Below are 23595 nucleotides of genomic sequence, written 5' to 3' on the forward strand. Positions count from 1 at the left end.
ATATATAAAAGGATGTCACATAGAGGAGGGAGAAAGGTTGTTTTCTGCTGCTCCAGAGAAGCGGCCACGGAGCAATGGTTCCAAACTACAAGAAAAAAGATTCCACCTAAACATTAGGAAGAACTTCCTGACAGTAAGAGCTGTTCGACAGTGGAATTTGCTGCCAAGGAGTGTGGTAGAGTCTCCTTCTTTGGAGGTCTTTAAGCAGAGGCTTGACAACCATATGTCAGGAGTGCTCTGATGGTGTTTCCTGCTTGGCAGGGGGTTGGACTCGATGGCCCTTGTGGTCTCTTCCAACTCTATGATTCTATGATTCTATGAGATCATTATATGAGGGAATGACAATAAGCTGAACACCATCCAAAAGTTCTCAGTCCTAAATATTAGGGCCCTTTGATGGCGTTGTTTGAACATTCTCAAACCTAGAAAATCTGAATGAATAAATAAATAAATAAATAAATGCCAGACTTTCAGAAATGGCACCTTATCTTGCATTTGTGAAATTGCACACAAACTTCCCTGAACAAAACCTAAATAGTGGGACAATAGAAGTAGTTACAAAATTCCTGCTGATGGCTCAGTGCACCAATATATGAACCCAAGAAATGGCCTTAGGTCAAGTCAGACCACTCTTCCAAGCTGTTGGAAAAGCCTGATCGATTCTTGACTTGCCACAGGCCTCTAAAAAACCCGTCTGTCCCAGGCCTTCCAGCCAAGGTCCCCCAAATGCAAAAGCACACTCTCAAAAGTATCAAATGCCATTTGTAGAAAAGGATAGCGAAAGACTGCTCTCCTCCAACCGTAGCAGATTAATTTATGCCCCCAAGAGGTGATATGTTGCTCCGCTGAAGGCTTTTACCTAAGGAACTGGTCACTGGTTGTTCCACAATGCATAAAGGAGTTTGCTATGACTGTTGCTGTGTGACAGACAGAGTTCCGCACGGCGTCCTGGAGAGGAAAAACAGAAAAGTCACCACCAAGCAAAGAGGAACACAAGTATACTGTATAGAGAAACCTCATGCGTAGCCGTGTGCTCAGGTCCTCGCATGGTAACTTTCCTTTTGCATTTTCTGTTTCTGACTGTTCAGATCACAAAATCCATGTTGTAAAGCAAATATGATCTGTATTTCTTACAGTATGCTGCCGGAAATTTGTTGACTTGTCTGAAAACTTCTGAACTAAGCTTTTTTTTTTTAAAAAAAAAAAAAACCACAAATCTCACGAGGAAAGGCTGAAGGATATACATGCAGAGACAGATTAAAGGATAATAAGCGCAGTCTGATGGGTATAAAACAGGACCCACCCCCCTCTACTGATGGACAATAGGCCACTGCCTAAAACTTCAGGGAGGTTGATTCAAGGCTGAATATTATCTGCTAATGTCCATTGTTAAAAAATGCTGAATTTGGTTCCTTTGTTAACTGTCACATACTAGCCCAGCAGGAATAGTATAAATGGAGAGAATTTGTGTAAGAACTTAAAGATGTTATCCAACAAAGTACTGTATTTACGTACGCAGGACTTCAGGCTGTGCAGTAGAACTAGACATTCTGCTCCACATGCCCCCCACCCAAAAAAATAAAAATCTGTTATGGGTTTCCTCCAACCTTTTAGAGCAGAGTTGGGGAGGGTCTAAGAGGGACGCAGGTGGCGCTGTGGGTAAAAGCCTCAGCGCCTAAGGCTTGCCGATTGAAAGGTCGGCGGTTCGAATCCCTGCGGCGGGGTGCGCTCCCGCTGCTCGGTCCCAGCGCCTGCCAACCTAGCAGTTCGAAAGCACCCCCGGGTGCAAGTAGATAAATAGGGACCGCTTACTGGCGGGAAGGTAAACGGCGTTTCCGTGTGCTGCGCTGGCTCGCCAGATGCAGCTTTGTCACGCTGGCCACGTGACCCGGAAGTGTCTCCGGACAGCGCTGGCCCTCGGCCTCTTAAGTGAGATGGGCGCACAACCCTAGAGTCTGTCAAGACTGGCCCGTACGGGCAGGGGTACCTTTACCTTTACCTAAGAGGAGCGCGTAGGGACAGGGGAGGAAACAGAGATCCTTGCACTAAGGGAATGACTTCACTGGAGCCCTCAGTTCCCCCACTCGAACCCCCTTTGCTCTTGGATCGAGAACCCTCCTTGCTGCTACTGCAGCTTAGATTCTTATCTTCTCTGCTGGGACAGCTCATTTGGGGTAGAACTTTTTAAAGAAATCTCCTTTTGCATATTACAATTACCTCTTTTGTGTTTTTCTCTATGTACTATGCTCTCATACCACATTTTGCTAATATGCAAATATTCTTTGAAATTTTGAAGTAAATTAGTTTTTAATAATAAAAAAAATATTATTTATATTCCGCCCTCTCCAGGCTCAGATAAAATCCCAATCAATTAATTGAAATACATTCTAAAATCAGTTCATTCAAAAATCAATTCTGAATCAAATTAATGGCAACCATTGGGCTACAGTTCTATGAGGATTACAGAAGGAGAGAGGGGGTCAAGGCTGTGCCTTGGCCAAAGCAGTGGCGTAGCGTGGGTTGTCAGCACCCGGGGCAAGGCAAGTAATTTGCGCCCCCTAACCCTGGATTTGCGCCCCCTAACCCTATCCCTAACCCCCAGATGTTGCGCCCGGTGCGGCCGGCACCCCCTGCACCCCCCACGCTACGCCACTGGGCCAAAGGCCTTGTGGAACAGCTCCATCTTGCAGGCCCTGCGGAAAGATGTCAAGTCCTGCAGGGCCCTAGTCTCTTGTGACAGAGCGTTCCACCAGATCGGAGCCACACCCAAAAAAGCCCTGGCTGTGGTTGAGGCCAGCCTAACCTCTCTGTGGCCTGGGACCTCCAAGATGTTTTTATTTGAAGACCGTAAGGTCCTCCGTGGGACATACCAGGGCAGGCGGCAAAAGGCCTTTTGCTCAAGTCTTTATTAATTTAAATATTCTCAGTATCAATCTGCTCAGAGCCCACAGTGCAGAACACAGAGGCACGCTTCCTTCATGGGTTGTATTCCTTTACCTTTTACTCAGAGTACACCTGTTGGAATTAACAGACCTAACTTTGCCGCGTTCATAATTTCATTGGGTCTACTCTAAGTAACACTGAGCTAGACACCACTCCTTATAGTGTATTAAATAGCTAGCTGGTAAAGTAATGCTATCGAAATGTCAAGATGCATTATTCAGCCTCGAATCCAAAATTATCTCGCAGTGCTTGAATAAGCAAGCTCACACAAATCATATATAGGCCTTACCTTTGTGTTTTTTAGAATCATGAGGTCTGTGTTGTTGTTTCGTATTAAGAACTGCAGATGTAACTCAATGGCCATTTCACCACTTAATATTTTAATCATTTTTGGGATCTGATCTTTCGACTCTGGGTTCTTCGTATATGCACATGCAGAAAAAGACAAAAAAGATTACTTTTCAAAATCCCAACAAGTATCTCAAAACACCAGTACCACCTTATCAGCCATGGTCACTTTGGCAAGTTTACATTTACCAAGTACAGCTAGATTTATTTTGCCATCTCCATCAATATTCATGAGATACAGGTGTGGCCAGGCAGTTCAGTACCTTCAATGTTTCATCCTCTATATTCATTTATTGTAAAAAAATAAATAAATGTATATTTAAGTACAGTGGTACCTCTGGTTGCGAACGGGATCCGTTCTGGAGCCCTGTTCGCAACCTGAAAGAAACGCGATCTGTGTCTGTGCACGTGCACGATTCGCCGCTTCTGCGCATGCACGTGATGTCATTTTGCACATCTGCACATGCGTGAGCGGCGAAACCCGGAAGTAACCCTTTCCGGTACTTCCGCGTCGCTGTGGGACGCAACCTGAAAAAATATAACCTGAAGCAAATGTAACAAGAGGTATGACTGTATATTTCTGTAGGAAACATTCCACTGATGAGACTCATAAACTACAGCCATAACTAGGGGTGGGGAGACTTTGGGCTTGTCAGATCTACAGCACTTTGTTTTTCACTAGAACCCCAAGACAGAGCTAGGTGCAAAACAGATACAGGTAGAATTAAGAGAATAGGATATCTCTTGTGTGTGTTCTCAGGCGAAGAGTTTGCTTTCACTAACAAGACTGAACTAAGCTCACAGTACTTGCATTCAGAATTCCATTCCTGTTAGCTTTTCTCATTTCACCAGCCAAATTTAGGTAGGAAAAGTAGTTTTCTTATTTCCATTGCTAAACAACCAGGAACAAGGAAACCTTCACCACCTACTGCAAATCCTGCAGGGGTCTACTAGTAGATCCCAATCTACTTTCTGACCAACCCTACCTTAAGCTAATCCCTCTCAATTCTGCCTTTTCAAAGTGCATTCCAGCAGTAAGTTGAGGAATACGTCTGGGATAATTTCTGCATGCGTTCACCTTGGCAGCGCTTATTTTTCACAAAGGAAACAATTTGAGACACACTTCTTCCCAAAGGCTCAGTCAAACAGCATGGAATCTCCACCAATGCATGGGATCTCTACTTCACTCAAGACTAGCCTTTTTTACTTTTTAAACATTTGTATCTGCTTGAAGGTCATTTACCGTATTTTTCGCTCTATAAGACGCACCAGACCACAAGACGCACCTAGTTTTTGGAAGAGGAAAACAAGAAAAAAAATATTCTGAATCTCAGACGCCAGAACAGCAAGAGGGATTGCTGCGCAGTGAAAGCAGCAATCCCTCCTGCTGCTCTGGCTTCTGGGATAGCTGCGCAGCCTGCATTCGCTCCATAAGACGCACACACACATTTCCCCTTACTTTTTAGGAGGGAAAAAGTGAATCTTATAGAGCAAAAAATACGGTAATTTCCTTGCAACACCCACACAAGCAACACAGAGAAAACCTCCACATTTGGAGGCAATTTATACTGTGCCCAGAAAATGGCCTGGGAGCACCACAGCTGTAGGAATTACTGAAACCAAGTCAGCGCACACTTGATGGAGAGCCCCTTATAAGACTGACTCTTGTAAGAGGAAGGCGACATAAAAAGCCCTACATTTAGGGTAATTTCTTTTCCTTTCTTACCCTACTGTATTTGGTGCTTTCTCCTCCAAGCGTCACAAGCAGCTGCAAAGTGCGACTTTTTCAACTTAAATATTTACAACTGCAATCAATGACCAAATAAGGCATTATTTTGTTTCCTACTTTCAAGGGCAAACCTTTATAACACACACTAATGCACCGAACAGTAAAACAGCAATAAATCTTTACGTGGGCTTCACAGGGCAGCTCTGATCTTTTATTGTTGGAAAAACACGCTGCATTAAGCAAGCATTCCATCCCCGAAAGATATGGAATTAGTAACTCTCTCATCCCTAGAAGTCACGGTTATCTAAGGGTGATCTGTTGTATAGGTTCTGAAAGTAGTAAAATCACAGCAGCCAAAGTCAAGTTGATCTAGGACTATAACCCTGTGATTGTGTGTTTCGGGGAAGAGAATATACACCGTGCTCCACAGCCTTTCAAGGCTGCAGTGAGACAACTGTGCAATGCCTCTGCTTGCTTTATATTTGGTTCTGTTTTATAGCAAGATATGCAAGGATGTGGGGACGCAGGTGGCGCTGTGGGTTAAAGCCTCAGCGCCTAGGGCTTGCCAATCGAAAGGTCGGCGGTTCAAATCCCTGCGGCGGGGTGCGCTCCCGCTGCTCGGTCCCAGTGCCTGCCAACCTAGCAGTTCGAAAGCACCTCCGGGTGCAAGTAGATAAATAGGGACCGCTTACCAGCGGGAAGGTAAACGGCGTTTCCGTGTGCGGCTCTGGCTCACCAGAGCAGCGATGTCACGCTGGCCACGTGACCCGGAAGTGTCTCCGGACAGCGCTGGCCCCTGGCCTCTTGAGTGAGATGGGCGCACAACCCCAGAGTCTGTCAAGACTGGCCCGTACGGGCAGGGGTACCTTTACCTTTACCTTTTATGCAAGGATATTGTGTTTTTGATAATATTGTGCATTACCCTGAAGCTCACAGGATAAAATGCAGTCAAGAAATCTTATGAAATAAACAAACTATGCATCAAGGATGCTTTACACACAGCAACACTTACGGTTTGGCCAGCCTTCACTGCAGCAACAGGACTATTTGTCTTTTCTTCTGTCTCCATGGTATCACTATAAGAAAATAGAGAGAAAAACAGTCTAACTTGCATTGTAACCTATGCCAAAACTATCGAGAAGGGCACAGGCATCAATAAGGGAATGAACATTTCATTTCACAGTCCTAATGCTTCTACAAGTCTCCACACCTCTTAAAACAAGAGAGAAAAGGCAACTCATGTTCACAACTGAGACCAGTCAATACGGAATCAAATGCTGAAGCTTTTTCTGCACTTGACCACTGAAGATTGCAGTTGTGGGAATACCTTTTTGAATCCCCACCCCCAATAGCAGGAGTATGCCTTTCCCTTTATGTACAACTTTGCAAGGCTGAATCCGTCTCTCTTCTGTGCTCTTTGTTCTATAGGGAACCTTAAAAAAAAGAGGTATATATAAACACCGACAAATGGGGAACACTGACCTGCGAGCGCTCTGGAAGTTTATTTCTAAGAGACACATAAACCACAGTCATAACTGGGGGTGGGGAGACTTTGGGCTTGTCAGATCTACAGTACTTTGCTTTTCAATAGAACTGTAGGAGGAATCTATGGCTATCCGGGGGACGGACGGGACTCAGTATCTTAAACCAAACTACAAGTTCCAAGATTATTGCTGGAGAGGCGGCACAATTTTGTTGTGTAGATACAATGACTGAAGTGTGTACGGTATTTACATACACTCAAGGGAAAAGGAAAGTGCACAATGTACAACTGCTTGGTCCTCTTCTCTTTAGTTCAAGAAGCAGATTCCCTGACATCTAACCAAAACGACTTGGATGATGGACTCAAGGGCATCCTGATCAAATTTGCAGATGACACCAAACTGGGAGGGGTGGCTAACACCCCAGAGGACAGGATCACACTTCAAAACGACCCTGACAGATTAGAGAACTGGGCCACAACAAACAAGATGAATTTTAACAGGGAGAAATGTAAAGTATTGCACTTGGGCAAAAAAAATGAGAGGCACAAATACAAGATGGGGGACACCTGGCTTGAGAGCAGTACATGTGAAAAGGATCTAGGAGTCTTGGTTGACCACAAACTTGACATGAGCCAACAGTGTGACGCGGCAGCTAAAAAAGCCAATGCAATTCTGGGCTGCATCAATAGGAGTATAGCATTTAGATCAAGGGAAGTAATAGTGCCACTGTATTCTGCTCTGGTCAGACCTCACCTGGAGTACTGTGTCCAGTTCTGGGTACCACAGTTCAAGGAGGACACTGAGAAACTGGAACGTGTCCAGAGGAGGGCAATCAAAATGGTCAAAGGCCTGGAAACAATGCCTTATGAGGAACGGCTAAGGGAGCTGGGCATGTTTAGCCTGGAGAAGGAGGTTAAGGGGTGATATGATAGCCATGTTCACATAGAGGAGGGAGAAAGGTTGTTTTCTGCTGCTCCAGAGAAGCGGACACGGAGCAATGGCTCCAAACTACAAGAAAGAAGATTCCACCTAAACATTAGGAAGAACTTCCTGACAGGAAGAGCTTTTCGACAGTGAAATTTGCTGCCAAGGAGTGTGGTGGAGTCTCCTTCTTTGGAGGTCTTTAAGCAGAGGCTTGACAACCATATGTCAGGAGTGCTCTGATGGTGTTTCCTGCTTGGCAGGGGGTTGGACTCGATGGCCCTTGTGGTCTCTTCCAACTCTATGATTCTATGATTCACCCTGTGATCCCAAGGCTAGCTCTGCCACACACCACATTGGAGGGCAATTCATCTTGCAGCTCAGCACCTGACAGTATTTGTGCCTTTAAGCCACATGCCATCCATTTGGATGCTTCTCGCACAAGCTCCCTTACCCTTCCTTCTCTGACCCTGGGACAGTCCCTGTGTTGGTTGACCCAGGCACAGAATGAATAGGGGTGCCAACAGTGCGGAGGTTCTGGATAACGGAAGAGAGGAACTGCTGGCTGGCGCTTTCATACAAGTCAAAGCATATCTGGTAAGCCATCAGAAGGTTGTCCTCCTTGACCAGCTTCTCCAAGATGTCGCTCACGGCCTGCGGGTCATCCAAGAAAATGAGGCACTGCGGGAGAGAGAACAGAAGAAAAGTCAGAGGATGACTCAGCATGGAAGTAGGAGTTTCATAAGGCCAATGACTTCTTACCCATTCATTATGTGAAATTTACTAGAAACATGTATCTGAACCCCAATCCCAATGAGCTCATGTTAATGTTTGGAGTGGGGGGTGTTCCCCATTTCTACGCTTTTATGGGCATTATTATAGTGGTTCCTGCATGCCACTGAAACCACTATAATATACCAAACAAGTTCCTGAAATAATTCTTCCTCCCTTCCTCTTTTCCCCTTTGTACCCCTTCACAATAACTCTGAGGTAGGCTACACAGAGATAATAGTTTTGTTCCACCCTTTCAGCTTTGTGGTTGAGCAAAAATGTAGAGTCCAAGGGTTGAAGATGTTCCTAGCGTGCAACGGAACTTCCCTGAGATTCTCTTCTTCCACATCTTCCCTGAACCCTCCCAAATCTGCTCTGACAGTTCCCCCATTCCTCCAGTTTCGTGGCAGAAGCGGAAGCCATTCCACTCATGCAGTGACTTCACTAATTGCACCCCAACCCTTTTCACTATCCCACTCCGGCTTCTTTCAAGCACTCCTTCGTTAAGAGCATTAACGACCAAAAGGGGGGAAAGTTTCACAACCAAAACAAGTTGTCAAAACACATCAAAACAGCTGATGTGTTTCTAAAGCACTCAACAGTGTGGGTGCTTCAGCTGAGCCAAGCTACATCCGTTGTTGTGAGTTTCTCTTGAACCACAGGCCAAGAAATGGAAGAATTTAAGCAAGGAGGTCCCAGCATGTATCCCGGTTAATTTGAGTTAGCAACCACAATTTTCATGGATGATGTGCATCTTACATCCCCCCCCCTTCCTCCAAAGGGTGAAGTACGCATGCCACCATCTGGCAGATACTATTACTCAGATACCCTCCTCTTCCCCTGCTCCCAAGGCAAACTAGCATGTGGTCTGTAGCCATATGTACACACATAGCACATTACCTGGCACACATTGATGAAGTCAGGTTTTTCTAGGTTCATGTAGATTTTAACCAGAACTCTCAGTACCTGGTTGCGGAATTGCTTATTCTGCATCAAAGACATGCAGAGTTTTAAGCTGTACGCCAGCATTCCAGGAACATCATTCTGCCATTAAAGAAAATATTGCTGTAAAATTATTTTTCACAATTGTAATTTATTTTTTAGCCATGTCTAACAGGCCTACCTCTTATCTTCTTGGAGGGTCGTGAGGTGGAGAGAGACAACAAATAATGCAAATGTGACAAAAACTAATCTGGCTAATCAACCCCAGCAAGTCTCACCAAACTGGCTTCAGTAACACTGAATGCAAAACATGAACACAATCCAAATTACTGGAAAGTGTACCTCATTCTATATCTCACTGCTGAAATGCCTACATACAGACAGGCAACATTTTGAGAACTGGCGCAGCATAGTGCCCAAGACCATGAGCCAAGAAGTCTCATTTCAGCTAAAAGGCTGCTAGGTGACCTTAGATAATCCACTCCTAACTTCTAATTGGCACAATACATTTGCCACTTTTGCCATGGCGAGTGTTTCCCCAAACCTTGGTGACAGTGACAAGAAGAGCACCCCCTTTTGCTCTAGCTTGGAGTTGGAGAAGAGACTAGAATTGAGCAACACAGTTGTTTTTTGAGTTTTGAAGGACACAACACAACTATGGACTTGTTCGCCAGCTTCAAGCTAGAGATGAAGACTGAGGTTAGGACCTCTTGCACCATCCAGTGCTAAAAGAAGCCTCAGTCTGTTCTCTAGGAGTCAAAGGGGAAAGCAGGAGATGACCACCTCAGCAATGGGTGGCCTTTTCAGTCCCAGGTGCAGGAGCATCCTGGGATATCCAGCACCAAGCCTAGAACTGCAGAGGGGGCAGTTATGATGGGCTTCAGAGGGCCTTGAAGCTAGGCAAGGGGTGCAGAGGGTTGTCCCTTGTGTGGAACTACAGAGCAAATACAAGGCAGGGGATGAACAGCCCAGCCCTCTGTATGTCTGCTGAGGAGCAAGTCCCACCGAAAGCTATTCTCAGGTAAGCATGCACAGGACTTCTGTTTTAGGGTGTGCCTGTGTCAAACATAATGTTCTGTTCTTTCACCCACTGATTCCAAAATGGTCTTCTCAAAGACATCCAGCCTGCGCGTCTCCAACGCAATCCCAATGGCTTGCTTGTATTTGTGATCATCTAAACAGCGCTGGAACATCTTGTTGACAATCCCTTCCAGGCGCGGATCCACTGCCTTCTTTGCTCCCTCGGCCAGGTCGGCATTTTCCACACATTGTTTGGTGTAATGGTCAATGCACTTTGCTGGGAAAAGAAACACACATGCTCCGTGTTAAGCTTCTCCAACTGGCCCAATATATCCTCTGTCAATATATCCTCAGGATGAATAATAATAATAAGGATAATAATAATAAGGATGAAGTACTAACATCTGTCAAGTTACAGCTGCAAATCAAAGCAAAGAAACTTTCATCACAAAATCATTTATTAACTCAACAGCAGTGTAGGACTAAGACATTTATTGTCCTCTGATTTGAAGGAAAAAACCCCAATAATCCTGTGCTAAGCATTCATGGTTTCATCCCATGCAAGATTCTGCATGTGCTTCTTTGTACTGGGTCCAAATGTTGTATTCTGTGCAATCTCAGCTTTCATTATTAAAAACAAAGTTTCTCATCTTGCAAGATTATTTGTAGGATAAAGTCCCACTTCTCTTTCCTACACAGCTACCTTTGAACATCTCATGTTCTTCAGAACAATCTTCTGCTATACGCAGACATTCCTTCCACTCTTCATGCAAAGAGTCCATTACTGACAATATGCTGCCCCTTGCACCAACTGACATAAAATCTAAAACTGGATTCCAAGTAAAAACTGCAAGTTTGTTTCACCACATTAAGCAAATTTAAATAAAGCAAACACTTCTCTTTCAAATCCTGGAAACCAGAACTTTGCCAAATATGTATACTCCATTTAGCACTTTGCTAAGCCGAAAGGTCGGCGGTTGGAATCCCTGCGGCGGGGTGCGCTCCCGCTGCTCGTTCCCAGCGCCTGCCAACCTAGCAGTTCGAAAGCACCTCCGGGTGCAAGTAGATAAATAGGGACCACTTACCAGCGGGAAGGTAAACGGCGTTTCCGTGTGCGGCTCTGGCTCGCCAGAGCAGCGATGTCACGCTGGCCACGTGACCCGGAAGTGTCTCCGGACAGCGCTGGCCCCTGGCCTCTTAAGTGAGATGGGCGCACAACCCCAGAGTCTGTCAAGACTGGCCCGTACGGGCAGGGGTACCTTTACCTTTACCTTTTTAAGCCAGGGTAGTCAGCTAGAATGTTTTCCGATTCAGATCCCAGACTTACCAATGATCGTCTCCACATATTCTGAATTGTCATTGACATTGAAGAGGTTGCCTGCTCCCAGCGCATAGTTCAGTGATTCTTCAAAGGCTCCCAGGTGATAAAACACCTTTGAAGCCACCAGAGCAGCAAATTCACGACTCCGGAAGCCAACATCTTCATACAGGATTTCACTACAGCAAAAGCAAGGGAGAAACCATCAGCTGTCATGACTGACTCCTTTAAACAAAAACCAAATTTCACATATCAACTAACGTCCTGTGGATTATGGATATGCAATTCCTAAACCAAGAAATTCAGCTTATGGAATGTAGAATCTAATTTTTTCCCCTATTAACTAAGAGATAAGACAGGTGCATTTCATCCTTGTGCTCTGAACAGAAAAACCACCCTAATGCCAGAAATAATTTTTTTCTTACATTTTGTCCACTGACTCAGAGATCTCTGCCCAGAAGTCATTGACAACAGCATTCAGTTTCTGAAGAGCAAATTCCTGCGAAAACCGAGAATTAAATTATTAGAGCTCTGCCCCCAGAATCCCACAAGTGCAGAGTTGTGTTACATAGATAGGTCTTAAAAGTATAGCCATCTCTACCATGTAGTTTCCCAAAATAACTCTTACATTTACCAGCTTACTCTGTAATATCTGTCTAGAAGGATGCAGAAACAAACTTCTGTGCACAGTGATAAGTTGGCCCCTCTAAAGGAATGCAGGCAGGTGACAGAGAATTATTTGACTACTTCCAGGCCACTTTTGCATGTCTTCGTCTGACTTAAAAGGCAGAGTGCCAAGCTACCTTCTCCCAAATAGTGAACTCAGTGTGGCTGAGTAAGTAGAGAGTATAAAGCTATGACTACTTTCCTTTTACTTAGACCGGCTTGCTCACCATGGACCGGGGTCAGCCCTGCTTTCTTCTCAGACTAGGGTTTTACTTAAAGCTTAAAAATACCCAATGCAGGCCAAACATCACTGGAATCCACCAACATCTGTTTCTTCTTGAGTGAGCGTTGTCTTTCCTGACATCATTATGTTTTGGCTAACCATGTTATAAGCTGCATGCTGTAAAAATGGCTGAGCTGTCAACTAAATCATTGCAATGTTTAACAGAATGGCAGTGTACTGCATATAATCTAAATTAATAGTGCTGCTTGGAACCTGACAATGAGGATACTAATGGCTGCTTCAGATGTTAACTTTAAAAACACAGAATTTTAAGAACTATGTCAACCTTAATGACCAGCTATGCATCAATTATATGCCAAGTTTCAACTACAGTCGTACCTTGGAAGTCGAATGGAATCCATTCCGGAAGTCTATTCAACTTCCAAAACGTCCGAAAACCAAATTGCAGCTTCTGATTGGCTGCAAGAAGCTCCTGCAGCCAATCATAAGCCGCGGAAGCCCTGTTGGACATTCGCAAAGCGAACACTCACTTCCGGGTCTGCAGTGTTCAGGAGCCAAAACGTCTGAGTACCAAGATGTTTGGGATCCAAGGTATGACTGTATGTGCTTCTCCCATTCTCTGTTTTACCATCTCCAGAATGGAACGGATGCAAAAATGGCTCTTACCTAACACTTTCTCAATTGCTTTTTCTGAAAAACTGGATAAAAGGATAATCCTTGACCCAGATACCTGTATGAACAAGTGTGTAAAAACAAAACCTTACACACTTACCTTAAGTTCTGGCTCTTCCTCATCAAGCAGTGAAATAATTCCAGCTACGAAAGAAAGGTTATGTTAGTCAACACAGAAATCAATGCAGAACTGTCACAGCAGATTCTACATCATACAACCCATTTTGGTAAACACAATTAGCTTCACCTTTTAATAATTAAGGGCATTTGTGTCTTAAAAACTACTCCTGCTTAAAGCACACTGGACTTAAGACTGCCATCCTATGCACATTTAAATAAGAGTAAGCCACACGGAACCTAGTTTTGGGGTGTCAAAGAGGACATTTCAGTGGCACTGGCGTAAGAGACAATCTGGCAGGGGGGCTGTATTTCCACTTCTATTTATTGCCATCTAACCACGTGTCTTGCAACAATAATTTCCCAATGTGGAAAGTAAGCAAGAGCCTTGAGGCTGCTATGTGGGGCTGCTTCTCATGAGCAACATGAATGACTAAAGACATTTCAACTGTTGGTAAAGTGTTGTAAATAGCTCCTCCCTGTGGCAAGAAAGAATTGCAACCAAGCAAAACAGCTGTACAAAACTTGCATGTTTTGCGTTTTCCTTCCTACACAAGCAGCTACCATCGGGGCATATGATCAGGAGGGCTACTAAGTTCTATGGGTGAAGTCTGAAAACCTGTTTGGCAGTCATTCAGTGTATGGCTCCAAATAAATACTGTAAAATCAGTAACAAGAGAGGGAAGCAAATAAGGTTAAATGTAAACCCCTCTTCCTTCCCCCCCCAAAAAGCCTTACTGCATATTCCACAATGCACATTAAAAATATAGTCCCAAATAAGCCGGGTTCTGACCACTTAGAGTTCTATGTGTTCCCTCAGAGAACAACCGAGAAAAAATGGATAGTAGGATATGAAAATGCATGGCAAAAGCAGAAATTGATGGCTACCTCTCCCCATCCACTGTTCTCTGTGATTCATCATCTATAGAGATTTTCTTAAAAAAACAAACAAAAATCCCCTTTAGCAATTAATTACCCCTTTCCCCCAATCCCTAGAGACAATTAAAAAAATAAGGGTAAGATTCAAAACAAGAGGGCCAGTCCTCTACATTCCACTACCCATCTCTAGGGGCAGTTTCTGAACACAAACAGTGCCTGGCTACAAACAGACACTACTCCAGTCATGGCTAACATTTAGCAAGTGTGAGAGAAGTCGCCTCATGTCTCCTTCTACACTTCTTTTTCAGAAATGTCTCTTTCCCCACATCCCTCTCCATATAAAACCATTCCTTAGAACTTTTCACAGTTGAAAACAGAGGCATTTTGACATCTGCAAGACCTGTTTTATGTGCACATGCACAGTCAAGACACAACGGTCGTGCACTCAGCTACCCACAACTACAGCACACATACCAACTCTTGTATTTGGACCCCCGCTCACCTCTGGAAATTTAAAGTGTGGAAATTAAGCACCCTCACCCCCCTCGCTTCTCTGCCGTATACTGCCTCCCATTTACTATATGCATTACCTTTCCTTTAAGAAGTTCAAACTTGTGCACACAGTCCTGACCTCACCCATTTTATTCTCACAACCGCCCTACGAGGTAGACTGAGCTGAGTGATAGCAACCAAGCATCACCCAACGCACTTCGTGGGAAACCATTTTAAACATGGGTCTCCCGCAGTCTAGCCTGACACTCCAACCACTGCCTCACATTGCTTCCTTCCCAACAGCTGTTTTGCCCAGAGGCACCCACTGGAGTCTTAATTACACATATTACCACCTAGTGTGTAGCCTAGAACTCAAAGATGTTTTAACTTCCAGGGTCCTGAAGCACCTGAATAAGACTACCATGTGTGTCAACATGCCCGATTTCTGTTGTTGCTTAAAAATATACATTCTGAAAGGCACCCAACATTCACCCCCAATAAAAGAACAGGGGCAGTGACTCTGGCACAACAGATATACGATACCTTTATTGTCACTGTTCCATGCAGAACAATGAAATTGAAAATCTACATAAAACATTCAAAACCCCCTAAAAACTCTGAAACCCCATTTTAAAATACAATATACCATAGAGACTGCTTATGCTGTGTTTAGAACCAGAATTGCATTTGCGTAGAAACTGTTTCTCAGGTGGCTAGTCCTGGTCTTTATAACCCTGTACCTTCTTCCAGAAGGCAGAAGCTGAAAGAGATCATTTCCGCGGTGTGCACTATCCTGCGCTATCTCTGCACCTGGAAGCATAGATTTGATCTAAGGTGGGAAGAGCGCACCCAATTATTCCCTCCGCAGTCTTTACAACCCTGGACAGCATTGTTTTCTCCCTGGCCTTGCAGCTCCCAAACCACACACACACAGACCATAAGTTGTCCACATAGGAAGAGCCCTGCTGCAGGATCAGGCCCATGGCCCATTCAGTCCTGCTCTCACAGCGGCAGACCAGATGCCCAATGTGGGAAACCCGCAAGCAGAGCCTGAGCGAAAGAGCAACTCTCCCCTCCTGCGGTTTCCACCCTTTCTGCTTTGGTCTGCGGAGGCAGAGCATAGCCACCCGACCCATTAGCCACGGACAGCTCTCTCTCCTCTCTCCCGCCGCCGCCTCCTTCCTGTGGCGGTGAGTTCCCCCGGACGACTACGCGCAGGAACTTCCCTCCGCCCTGAAGCTCCCGACGCTCAGCTTCACGGCAAGCCCGCAAGCGACAAGTCATGACAGGAAGGGGGCGAGGCAGAGGGGGGCAGGCCGCTCCGAAGGGGGACTCCTGCGTGGCAGGGGGTCGGGCTAGATGACCTCTGGGGGTCCCTCCCGAGCCCGCGGTTCTAGGGTTCTGAGGGCCGCGGGCAAGAGGGAGAGGAGCGGGACGAGGAGCCGGGCAGTGGACTCTCGGGCTGGGCCGGGGCTCCCGGGAAGCGGCTTCGGGCCCTGCCTGACTCAGCTGAAAAGAAGCGGCCGGGGCGGGGGGGGGGTTCTTGTTTCCTCCCGGCGCCGCGCATGCGCGCTCCCTCACCGGCCGAGGTGATCATGGCGTCGCGTGTCCCCCGCCGGCGTCTCCGCTGAGGGAACCGGGAAACGGCGGGTGAAAGGAGTGAGGGGGAAGACCTTCCGAGACCGGCGCTGCCTGCCCTGCTAGCCCGTGACCAAGCTCCTTGGCCGCTTCCGTCGCGTCCTCGAGCCGCCCCGGAAGTGACGTGATAACAGCGAGCCCGCGGGGCTCTTGCCGCGCCCCACCGGGCTTCGAAGGCCCCGCTCTCCTCGGCAACCCGCGGACGGGGCTGCCCGCGCGGAATGCCTGCTTCGGAAAGAAAAGGCGGCGGCGAGGCCTGTGGAACCGAGGGGGGGGGATCTTCCTGAGGGCAATGGGGAAGGAGGGAAAAGGCGACCGCGGGAATCGGGGCGCTGTGGCAGGTCAGGCAGCGGCAGAGACACCCAAGCGCCTCCCCGAGGACCCCTCCTTCCTTATAACAGAACCTGCTGCTCAGAACTGGAAGTCAGAGGGTCGTGGCCACGTGACCCGGCCAGGGCCTTTGGGTGCCCCCTTGCCTGCCCCTGCCACGCAGGGGACCTAGAGCATGGCTGGTGGGACGGCCGCCCTGGGGCAACACCCGAGGGGCCGCAATGTGTTGCAGGGCTTTGTCAGTGGTGGCCCCTCAAGAATGGAACTCGCCTTCTCGGCAGATATTTTGATACGAATTTTGAGGTCTTAGATATACAGTATGTTAAATGTTCATAAGTGTACCAACCAAGCACATACATAGATCATCGCAGGAAGACAGACCTGGAACCATTTTGATTTTCAAACTGTCCCAAACTGAGCAAATGTTTTCTCTGCAAGGTCAAAGGAAAATGGAAAAGCCTCCCCATTGTCTTTTCCTTCACAAATCCTCTCTTAAGGGTATGTCTGTGTTTGAATAGGGTGTGAGCCTATGACCTGGCCCAGGAACTAAGTATTTATGATTACAAGAGACTAGTCAGGCTCCCCAGGAAATCCAATCAAGTAACCTGCCAGACAGGAGATAAACAACGACAGGAGAAAAACAACATTCAAATTTCTGTTTTAAGACCGCCTTTTTCTGTGATGTAGGTGTGATGTATCTGAGGGGTGGTCTTGATCTGTTGTTGTTGTTGTTTAGTCGTTTAGTCGTGTCCGACTCTTCGTGACCCCATGGACCAGAGCACGCCAGGCACTCCTGTCTTCCACTGCCTCCCGCAGTTTGATCAAACTCATGTTTGTAGCTTCGAGAACACTGTCCCACCATCTTGTCCTCCGTCGTCCCCTTCTTCTTGTGCCCTCCATCTTTCCCAACATCAGGGTCTTCTCCAGGGAGTCTTCTCTTCTCATGAGGTGGCCAAAGTACTGGAGCCTCAGCTTCACGATCTGTCCTTCCAGTGAGCACTCAGGGCTGATTTCCTTCAGAATGGAGAGGTTGGATCTTCTTGCAGTCCATGGAACTCTCAAGAGTCTCCTCCAGCACCAGAATTCAAAAGCATCAATTCTTCGGGGATCAGCCTTCTTTATGGTCCAGCTCTCACTTCCATACATCACTACGGGGAAAACCATAGCTTTTACTATACGGACCTTTGTTGGCAAGGTGATGTCTCTACTTTTTAAGATGCTGTCTAGGTTTGTCATTGCTTTCCTCCCAAGAAGCAGGCGTTTCTTAATTTTGTGACTACTGTCACCATCTGCAGTGATCATGGAGCCCAAGAAAGTAAAATCTCTCACTGCCTCCATTTCTTCCCCTTCTATTTGCCAGGAGGTGATGGGACCAGTGGCCATGATCTTCGTTTTTTTGATGTTGAGCTTCAGACCATATTTTGCGCTCTCCTCTTTCACCCTCATTAAAAGGTTCTTTAATTCCTCCTCACTTTCTGCCATCAAGGTTGTGTCATCTGCATATCTGAGGTTGTTGATATTTCTTCCAGCAATCTTAATTCCGGCTAGGGATTCATCCAGCCCAGCCTTTCGCATGATGAATTCTGCATATAAGTTAAATAAGCAGGGAGACAAAATACAACCTTGTCGTACTCCTTTTCCAATTTTGAACCAATCAGTTGTTCCATATCCAGTTCTAACTGTAGCCTCTTGTCCCACATAGAGATTTCTCAGGAGACAGATGAGGTGATCAGGCACTCCCATTTCTTTAAGAACTTGCCATAGTTTGGTGTGGTCGACACAGTCAAAGGCTTTTGCATAGTCAATGAAGCAGAAGTAGATGTTTTTCTGGAGCTGTCTAGCTTTCTCCATAATCCAGCGCATGTTTGCAATTTGGTCTCTGGTTCCTCTGCCTCTTCTAAATCCAGCTTGCACTTCTGGGAGTTCTCGGTCCACATACTGCTTGAGCCTTCCTTGTAGAATTTTAAGCATAACCTTGCTAGTGTGTGAAATGAGTGCAATTGTGCGGTAGTTGGAGCATTCTTTAGCACTGCCCTTCTTTGGGATTGGGATGTAGACTGATCTCCAATCCTCTGGCCACTGCTGAGTTTTCCAAACTTGCTGGCATATTGAGTGTAGCACCTTAACAGCTTCATCTTGGTCTTAATCTACAGGGTGGCCATTTCAAAAGTCTTTATAAGGCCTTGCGCACCATTTTTCGGGGTTCCTCCTCCTTCTTCTGCGTGTGAGGGGAGCACCCTGTTGCAACAGATCAATAAAGATCAGTCTTACTAGCTGCTTTGCTTCTCAATATTGTCTGGTTGGCCTCTGTTATTCTCTCCTACCGATGGGGAACCTATGTAAGGACTCTATATGGGCTCTTGGATACCCCATAAGGGAAAAGGACAATTTTTGTTTACAATATGCATTGCAAAATCATACAAAAATTAAAGGTAAAGAGTCAGGAGTGTGGACAAACAAATAAATCCCTCCTTACTCTGGAGTTGATGCCTTTGGTGATATATTTTTGTATGGCTTTGTAGTGTGCCAGTATATCACTACCCTGTATATTGTTTGTCGATGTGCATGGCATGGCGTTCATTTATTGCATTTATAGTGTATCTTTTCCTCCAAGGAGCTCGAGATGGTAAACGCCACCTCCCCATTTTATCCTTGCAGCTCGATCAGGATTTGGGGGTTTTGGGGGGGGGAGATGTGCATATAACCTTTATTCTGTAAACTGCCTTGTTATACAAAACATGGTCAAGATATGCTTTAATAAAATGAATCAATATCAATGAAATAATGAGCTTCCAGGAGACAGGATTTAAGATATCAAAAAATTTTATTACATCAATTATTCCTGCATATAAATCCCCCACACCAAGTTAAATGTTACATGATACTCTGGCTGCAATGACAAACTAAAACAAAACAGAGAAACCTAGTGCCATCATCACATTATTAAAAAGGGGGGAGGGAGTGGGAGGCAGAACAGTCATATAGCCAACCTGAAGCACTATGATACCTTAAACAAGCATGACTTGCCTCAAAAAAATCTGGGAGTTGTAGTTTGTTAAACATGCTGAGAGTTGCTAAAGGTAAAGGTAAAGGTACCCCTGCCCGTACGGGCCAGTCTTGACAGACTCTGGGGTTGTGCGCCCATCTCACTTAAGAGGCCAGGGGCCAGCGCTGTCCGGAGACACTTCCGGGTCACGTGGCCAGCGTGACATCGCTGCTCTGGCGAGCCAGAGCCGCACACGGAAACACCGTTTACCTTCCTGCCAGTAAGCGGTCCCTATTTATCTACTTGCACCCGGGGGTGCTTTCGAACTGCTAGGTTGGCAGGCGCTGGGACCGAGCAGCGGGAGCGCACCCCGCCGCAGGGATTCGAACCGCCGACCTTTCGATCGGCAAGCCCTAGGCGCTGAGGCTTTAACCCACAGCGCCACCTGCGTCCCTTGAGAGTTGCTAGGAGGCCCCTATTTCCTTCACAGAGCTACAGTTTCAGAGTGGTTTAACAATCCCTCTTCCCAGAAAACAGAATTTTAACTTGTGAAGGCAGGTCTCCTCAGAATTCTCAGCACCCTTAACAAACAACAGCTTCCAGGAATCTTTCGGAGAAGCTACAGAAGTGGTATCATAGTGCTTTAAATGTATGGTCTGTATGTATCTTTAGGAGTCCGTGCCTTTCTTCCCACGTTCTTTTGTCTTATCGTGCAATTCATGCTTTCCCACTCACTGTTCAAAACCCTTTAAAGAACACGGTGCTCCTTGCCTACCATGAATAAGTAGCCTATCAGAATTAAATACTTCTAGCACTCAAATCTATTTAGATTTGGAACATGCAAATTTATTCTGGCATAAACCTGTGTATGCCAAATACACTGGGCGAGACACACAAAGTGGAATTCCTCAGCAGGGTCAAGCAGCACAACTGATGCCAGTAAGTGTGTGTGCGCACGCACACCAGGACTTTGTCAATGAGCTCACTCCTGATTTGCAGGGCGTTTGAGTCAGCTTCTCCATATGGATCAATAGCTACAAGAATCTGTAGCGACTGTGAATTTTATTCAACAGATTAATGGTTGGAACAACTTAATTCATGGTAAGTGCAACTAAAACATTAGTTGCTTTCATCTGCTTTATAATACATATAAGTTTTGGGGTTTGACAAAAATAAAAATGGCACGACTCTTTTCATACAGGCAGATTAAACCTTTGGAATGGACACTTGAGTTTGATGACAGTTCAGTTACATTATGAAGCATAGCAGCAGCCCATTCAAACGAGCTAGTTGTGTGGTTGCCATATTTTTTGTTGGCAGGGCTCCTGTGCCCTTGACACCTGCAAGGACAGGCAGAAATAAAACCTCACTAAGGAAAGCAAGGAGAAGTTTTATCTGGTTGGTTTCTGCGCGTGCACATGCTTCGTGCAACTAGTAAGACAAACAGGAATCTTGTTAGTGAGAAGGTAGCAGGTGGAAGCACTCTGTTGGGCATGGCAGCCTTGTTCTGTATCTGTTTGCATGGCAGTTGGAGGCAGGAAGAGTCCTGCCAAATTCAGCTGTGACGCCCAAATCCTTACACATACAGGCACACTCGGCATCTGGACCTATTGAGCTGTGCAGGAACAATTTTTTTTAAAAAAACCCTTCTACAATTCAGTTTGAATTCAATTCCTCAGGTATGCATTGGAGAGCTTTCCGGGCTTGGGTCCTCCTTAATCCACCTTCACCCTTTCACATTCCCTCATTTCAACTTGCACTGTCTGACTTGCACTACTTGCCCTCCTCTTGAGGTAGGCAAATGTTATCCTATTTCAGCACCTTAAAGACAACTGAGGTACAGAGGAAACCAAAGGGACAGACCTGCAATTCAGGGACAGAAGAGGCTGTCTCAAAATCCTGACTCCCCCCTTTCCTGAGCATTCCTGCTGTTCACTGGAGGACTGGGAGATATTCCAGCCTAGGGACTTCCAGATCATAGAATCCTAGAGTTGGAAGAGACCACAAGTGCCATCGAGTCCAACCCCCTGCCAAGCAGGAAACACCATCAGAGCACTCCTGACATATGGTTGTCAAGCCTCTGCTTCAAGACCTCCAAAGAAGGAGACTCCACCACACTCCTTGGCAGCAAATTCCACTGTTGAACAGCTCTTACTGTCAGGAAGTTCTTCCTAATGTTTAGGTGGAATCTTCTTTCTTGTAGTTTGGAACCATTGCTCTGTGTCCGCTTCTCTGGAGCAGCAGAAAACAACCTTTCTCCCTCCTCTATGTGACATCCTTTTATATATTTGAACATGGCTATCATATCACCCCTTAACCTCCTCTTCTCCAGGCTAAACATGCCCAGCTCCCTTAGCCGTTCCTCATAAGGCATCGTTTCCAGGCCTTTGCCCATTTTGGTTGCCCTCCTCTGGACACGTTCCAGTTTGTCAGTGTCCTTCTTGAACTGTGGTGCCCAGAACTGGACACAGTACTCCAGGTGAGGTCTGACCAGAGCAGAATACAGTGGCACTATTACTTCCCTTGATCTAGACGCTATACTCCTATTGATGCAGCCCAGAATTGCATTGGCTTTTTTAGCTGCCGCGTCACACTGTTGGCTCATGTCAAGTTTGTGGTCAACCAAGACTCCTAGATCCTTTTCACATGTACTGCTCTCAAGCCAGGTGTCACCCATCTTGTATTTGTACCTCTCATTTTTTATTTTTATTTTTTTCAATTACAACCCTCATCAACCACAGCCAACGTGAAGGTAAGTATTCAGGAATATTTGTAGTCTGCTGTTCACCCTGATGGTCCTAGGGTCGACAGATAATACAGGGGTCGAAAAAGTTTTTGTGGCTTGGGCCGGTTCACGGTCCCACAGACGCCGCAGTGAGCCGGAGTGTGCATGCACGCATGCACAAACGCTATTTCTGGCGCTCCTTCTGGTGCGGAGGAGGCGTGCACAGCTTCCTGCAGCCAATGGGAAGCCGGCCAGTGTCACAGAAAGCAGTCCCCGCTTTGCTCCATGCTGGTTTAGCGTGGCACATGGGAGCCGACCCAGTGGGCAGCGGGGGTCCATGGGCCGGTTAAACAACCCCATGGACCGGTTAAACAACCCCATGGACCGGTTAAACAACCCCATGGCCTTAGGTTGCTGACCCCTGACATAATACATTGAAACCAAAAATTAACCATTTAAAATGGACAGCCTAAGAACAGCAAACAAAACAAGCAGTTGTAGTCCAAAAAATCTGGAAGGCTGCAGATTGGAGCTGGCTATCCCAAGGCATGCTTTGCAAATAAAAAGACCCAATAGCTATGGACAGCAGCCCATCAGCGTCTCCTAGTCGTCAACGCCTCCATGGAACTTGTAAGGCAGAGGGCACAACGGCCGACTTGAGTTTGGCCTGGCCAACAATTGCCAGCAACCCTATCGCCAATTTTGTGATGTTTCTCTCCCTCTCAGAAGTCTCTAAGGGAGGTCAGAGAAAGAACACTGTTCTGCTGTCATCATCGGTTTAAAAATGGTTAACATGGGTGATGTTGGCTGCAAAGGAATTTCCGAGGCTTTACTTTTCTGCAGAGTTTTCCCCCTCCCCGTTTTGTGAAGTTCATTAGCAGCAATGAATAGATGCCAGCTGAAAATACATTTAGCATTAGGCAAGCTTGGCAGTTTCAAAGCTTTTAGCTATGTTTACGAAATACAAGGAGACCAAACACGCTAAATTAGGTCACTCTCTAGTCTAGGGCATCGGGGGAAACGTTCCAATACAAACTGAAAATGTGCCAATGCGTTAAGCCTAAGTTGCACAAGAAAGCTTCCCCTGAAAGTTTTGTCAGTTCTAGATTTTCCAGGAAGCCCCCCTTGCAGGTTAATTAACATAAATCGATATAATCTCCAGCCCCATCAGTTTTATAGAGAACCCCGAGAGACAAAATAGAAACGAAGGCAAAACAGAAAGGGTAACATTAGTCAAACTTGATATTTAGGCTGCAATGCACGTTTACTGCAGAGCAGGGCCCGCTGAGCTCTTTTGCACTGTAAAACTTGCAGAACCCACCAGGTTAAAAGGTACACATCACATATGATGGGATGCAGCTGTTTGGAAT

The 23595-nt window shown here is 46.0% G+C and overlaps 2 protein-coding genes across 2 annotated transcripts in view; one reads left to right on the forward strand and one right to left on the reverse strand.

Moving 5' to 3' along the window:
• Positions 1-16312, reverse strand: part of PSMD1 (proteasome 26S subunit, non-ATPase 1) — a 97396-nt gene extending 81084 nt beyond the window's left edge. The window contains exons 1-10 of the mRNA XM_079977745.1: positions 16128-16312; positions 13159-13202; positions 11902-11975; positions 11486-11655; positions 10230-10435; positions 9097-9240; positions 7880-8106; positions 6033-6096; positions 3233-3361; positions 860-948 (exon numbers count right to left, since the gene is read on the reverse strand). Of these exons, the coding sequence (XP_079833871.1) occupies positions 860-948; positions 3233-3361; positions 6033-6096; positions 7880-8106; positions 9097-9240; positions 10230-10435; positions 11486-11655; positions 11902-11975; positions 13159-13202; positions 16128-16143 (1163 nt within the window). The 5' untranslated portion in view covers positions 16144-16312. The remainder of the gene's footprint in view (positions 1-859; positions 949-3232; positions 3362-6032; positions 6097-7879; positions 8107-9096; positions 9241-10229; positions 10436-11485; positions 11656-11901; positions 11976-13158; positions 13203-16127) is intronic.
• HTR2B (5-hydroxytryptamine receptor 2B) overlaps positions 1-23595 on the forward strand; it is a 202573-nt gene that overhangs the window by 44343 nt on the left and 134635 nt on the right. The window lies entirely within an intron of this gene.

Source organism: Podarcis cretensis (assembly GCF_951804945.1).
Source record: "Podarcis cretensis genome assembly, chromosome: 5".
NCBI classification, from domain to species: Eukaryota; Metazoa; Chordata; class Lepidosauria; order Squamata; family Lacertidae; genus Podarcis; species Podarcis cretensis.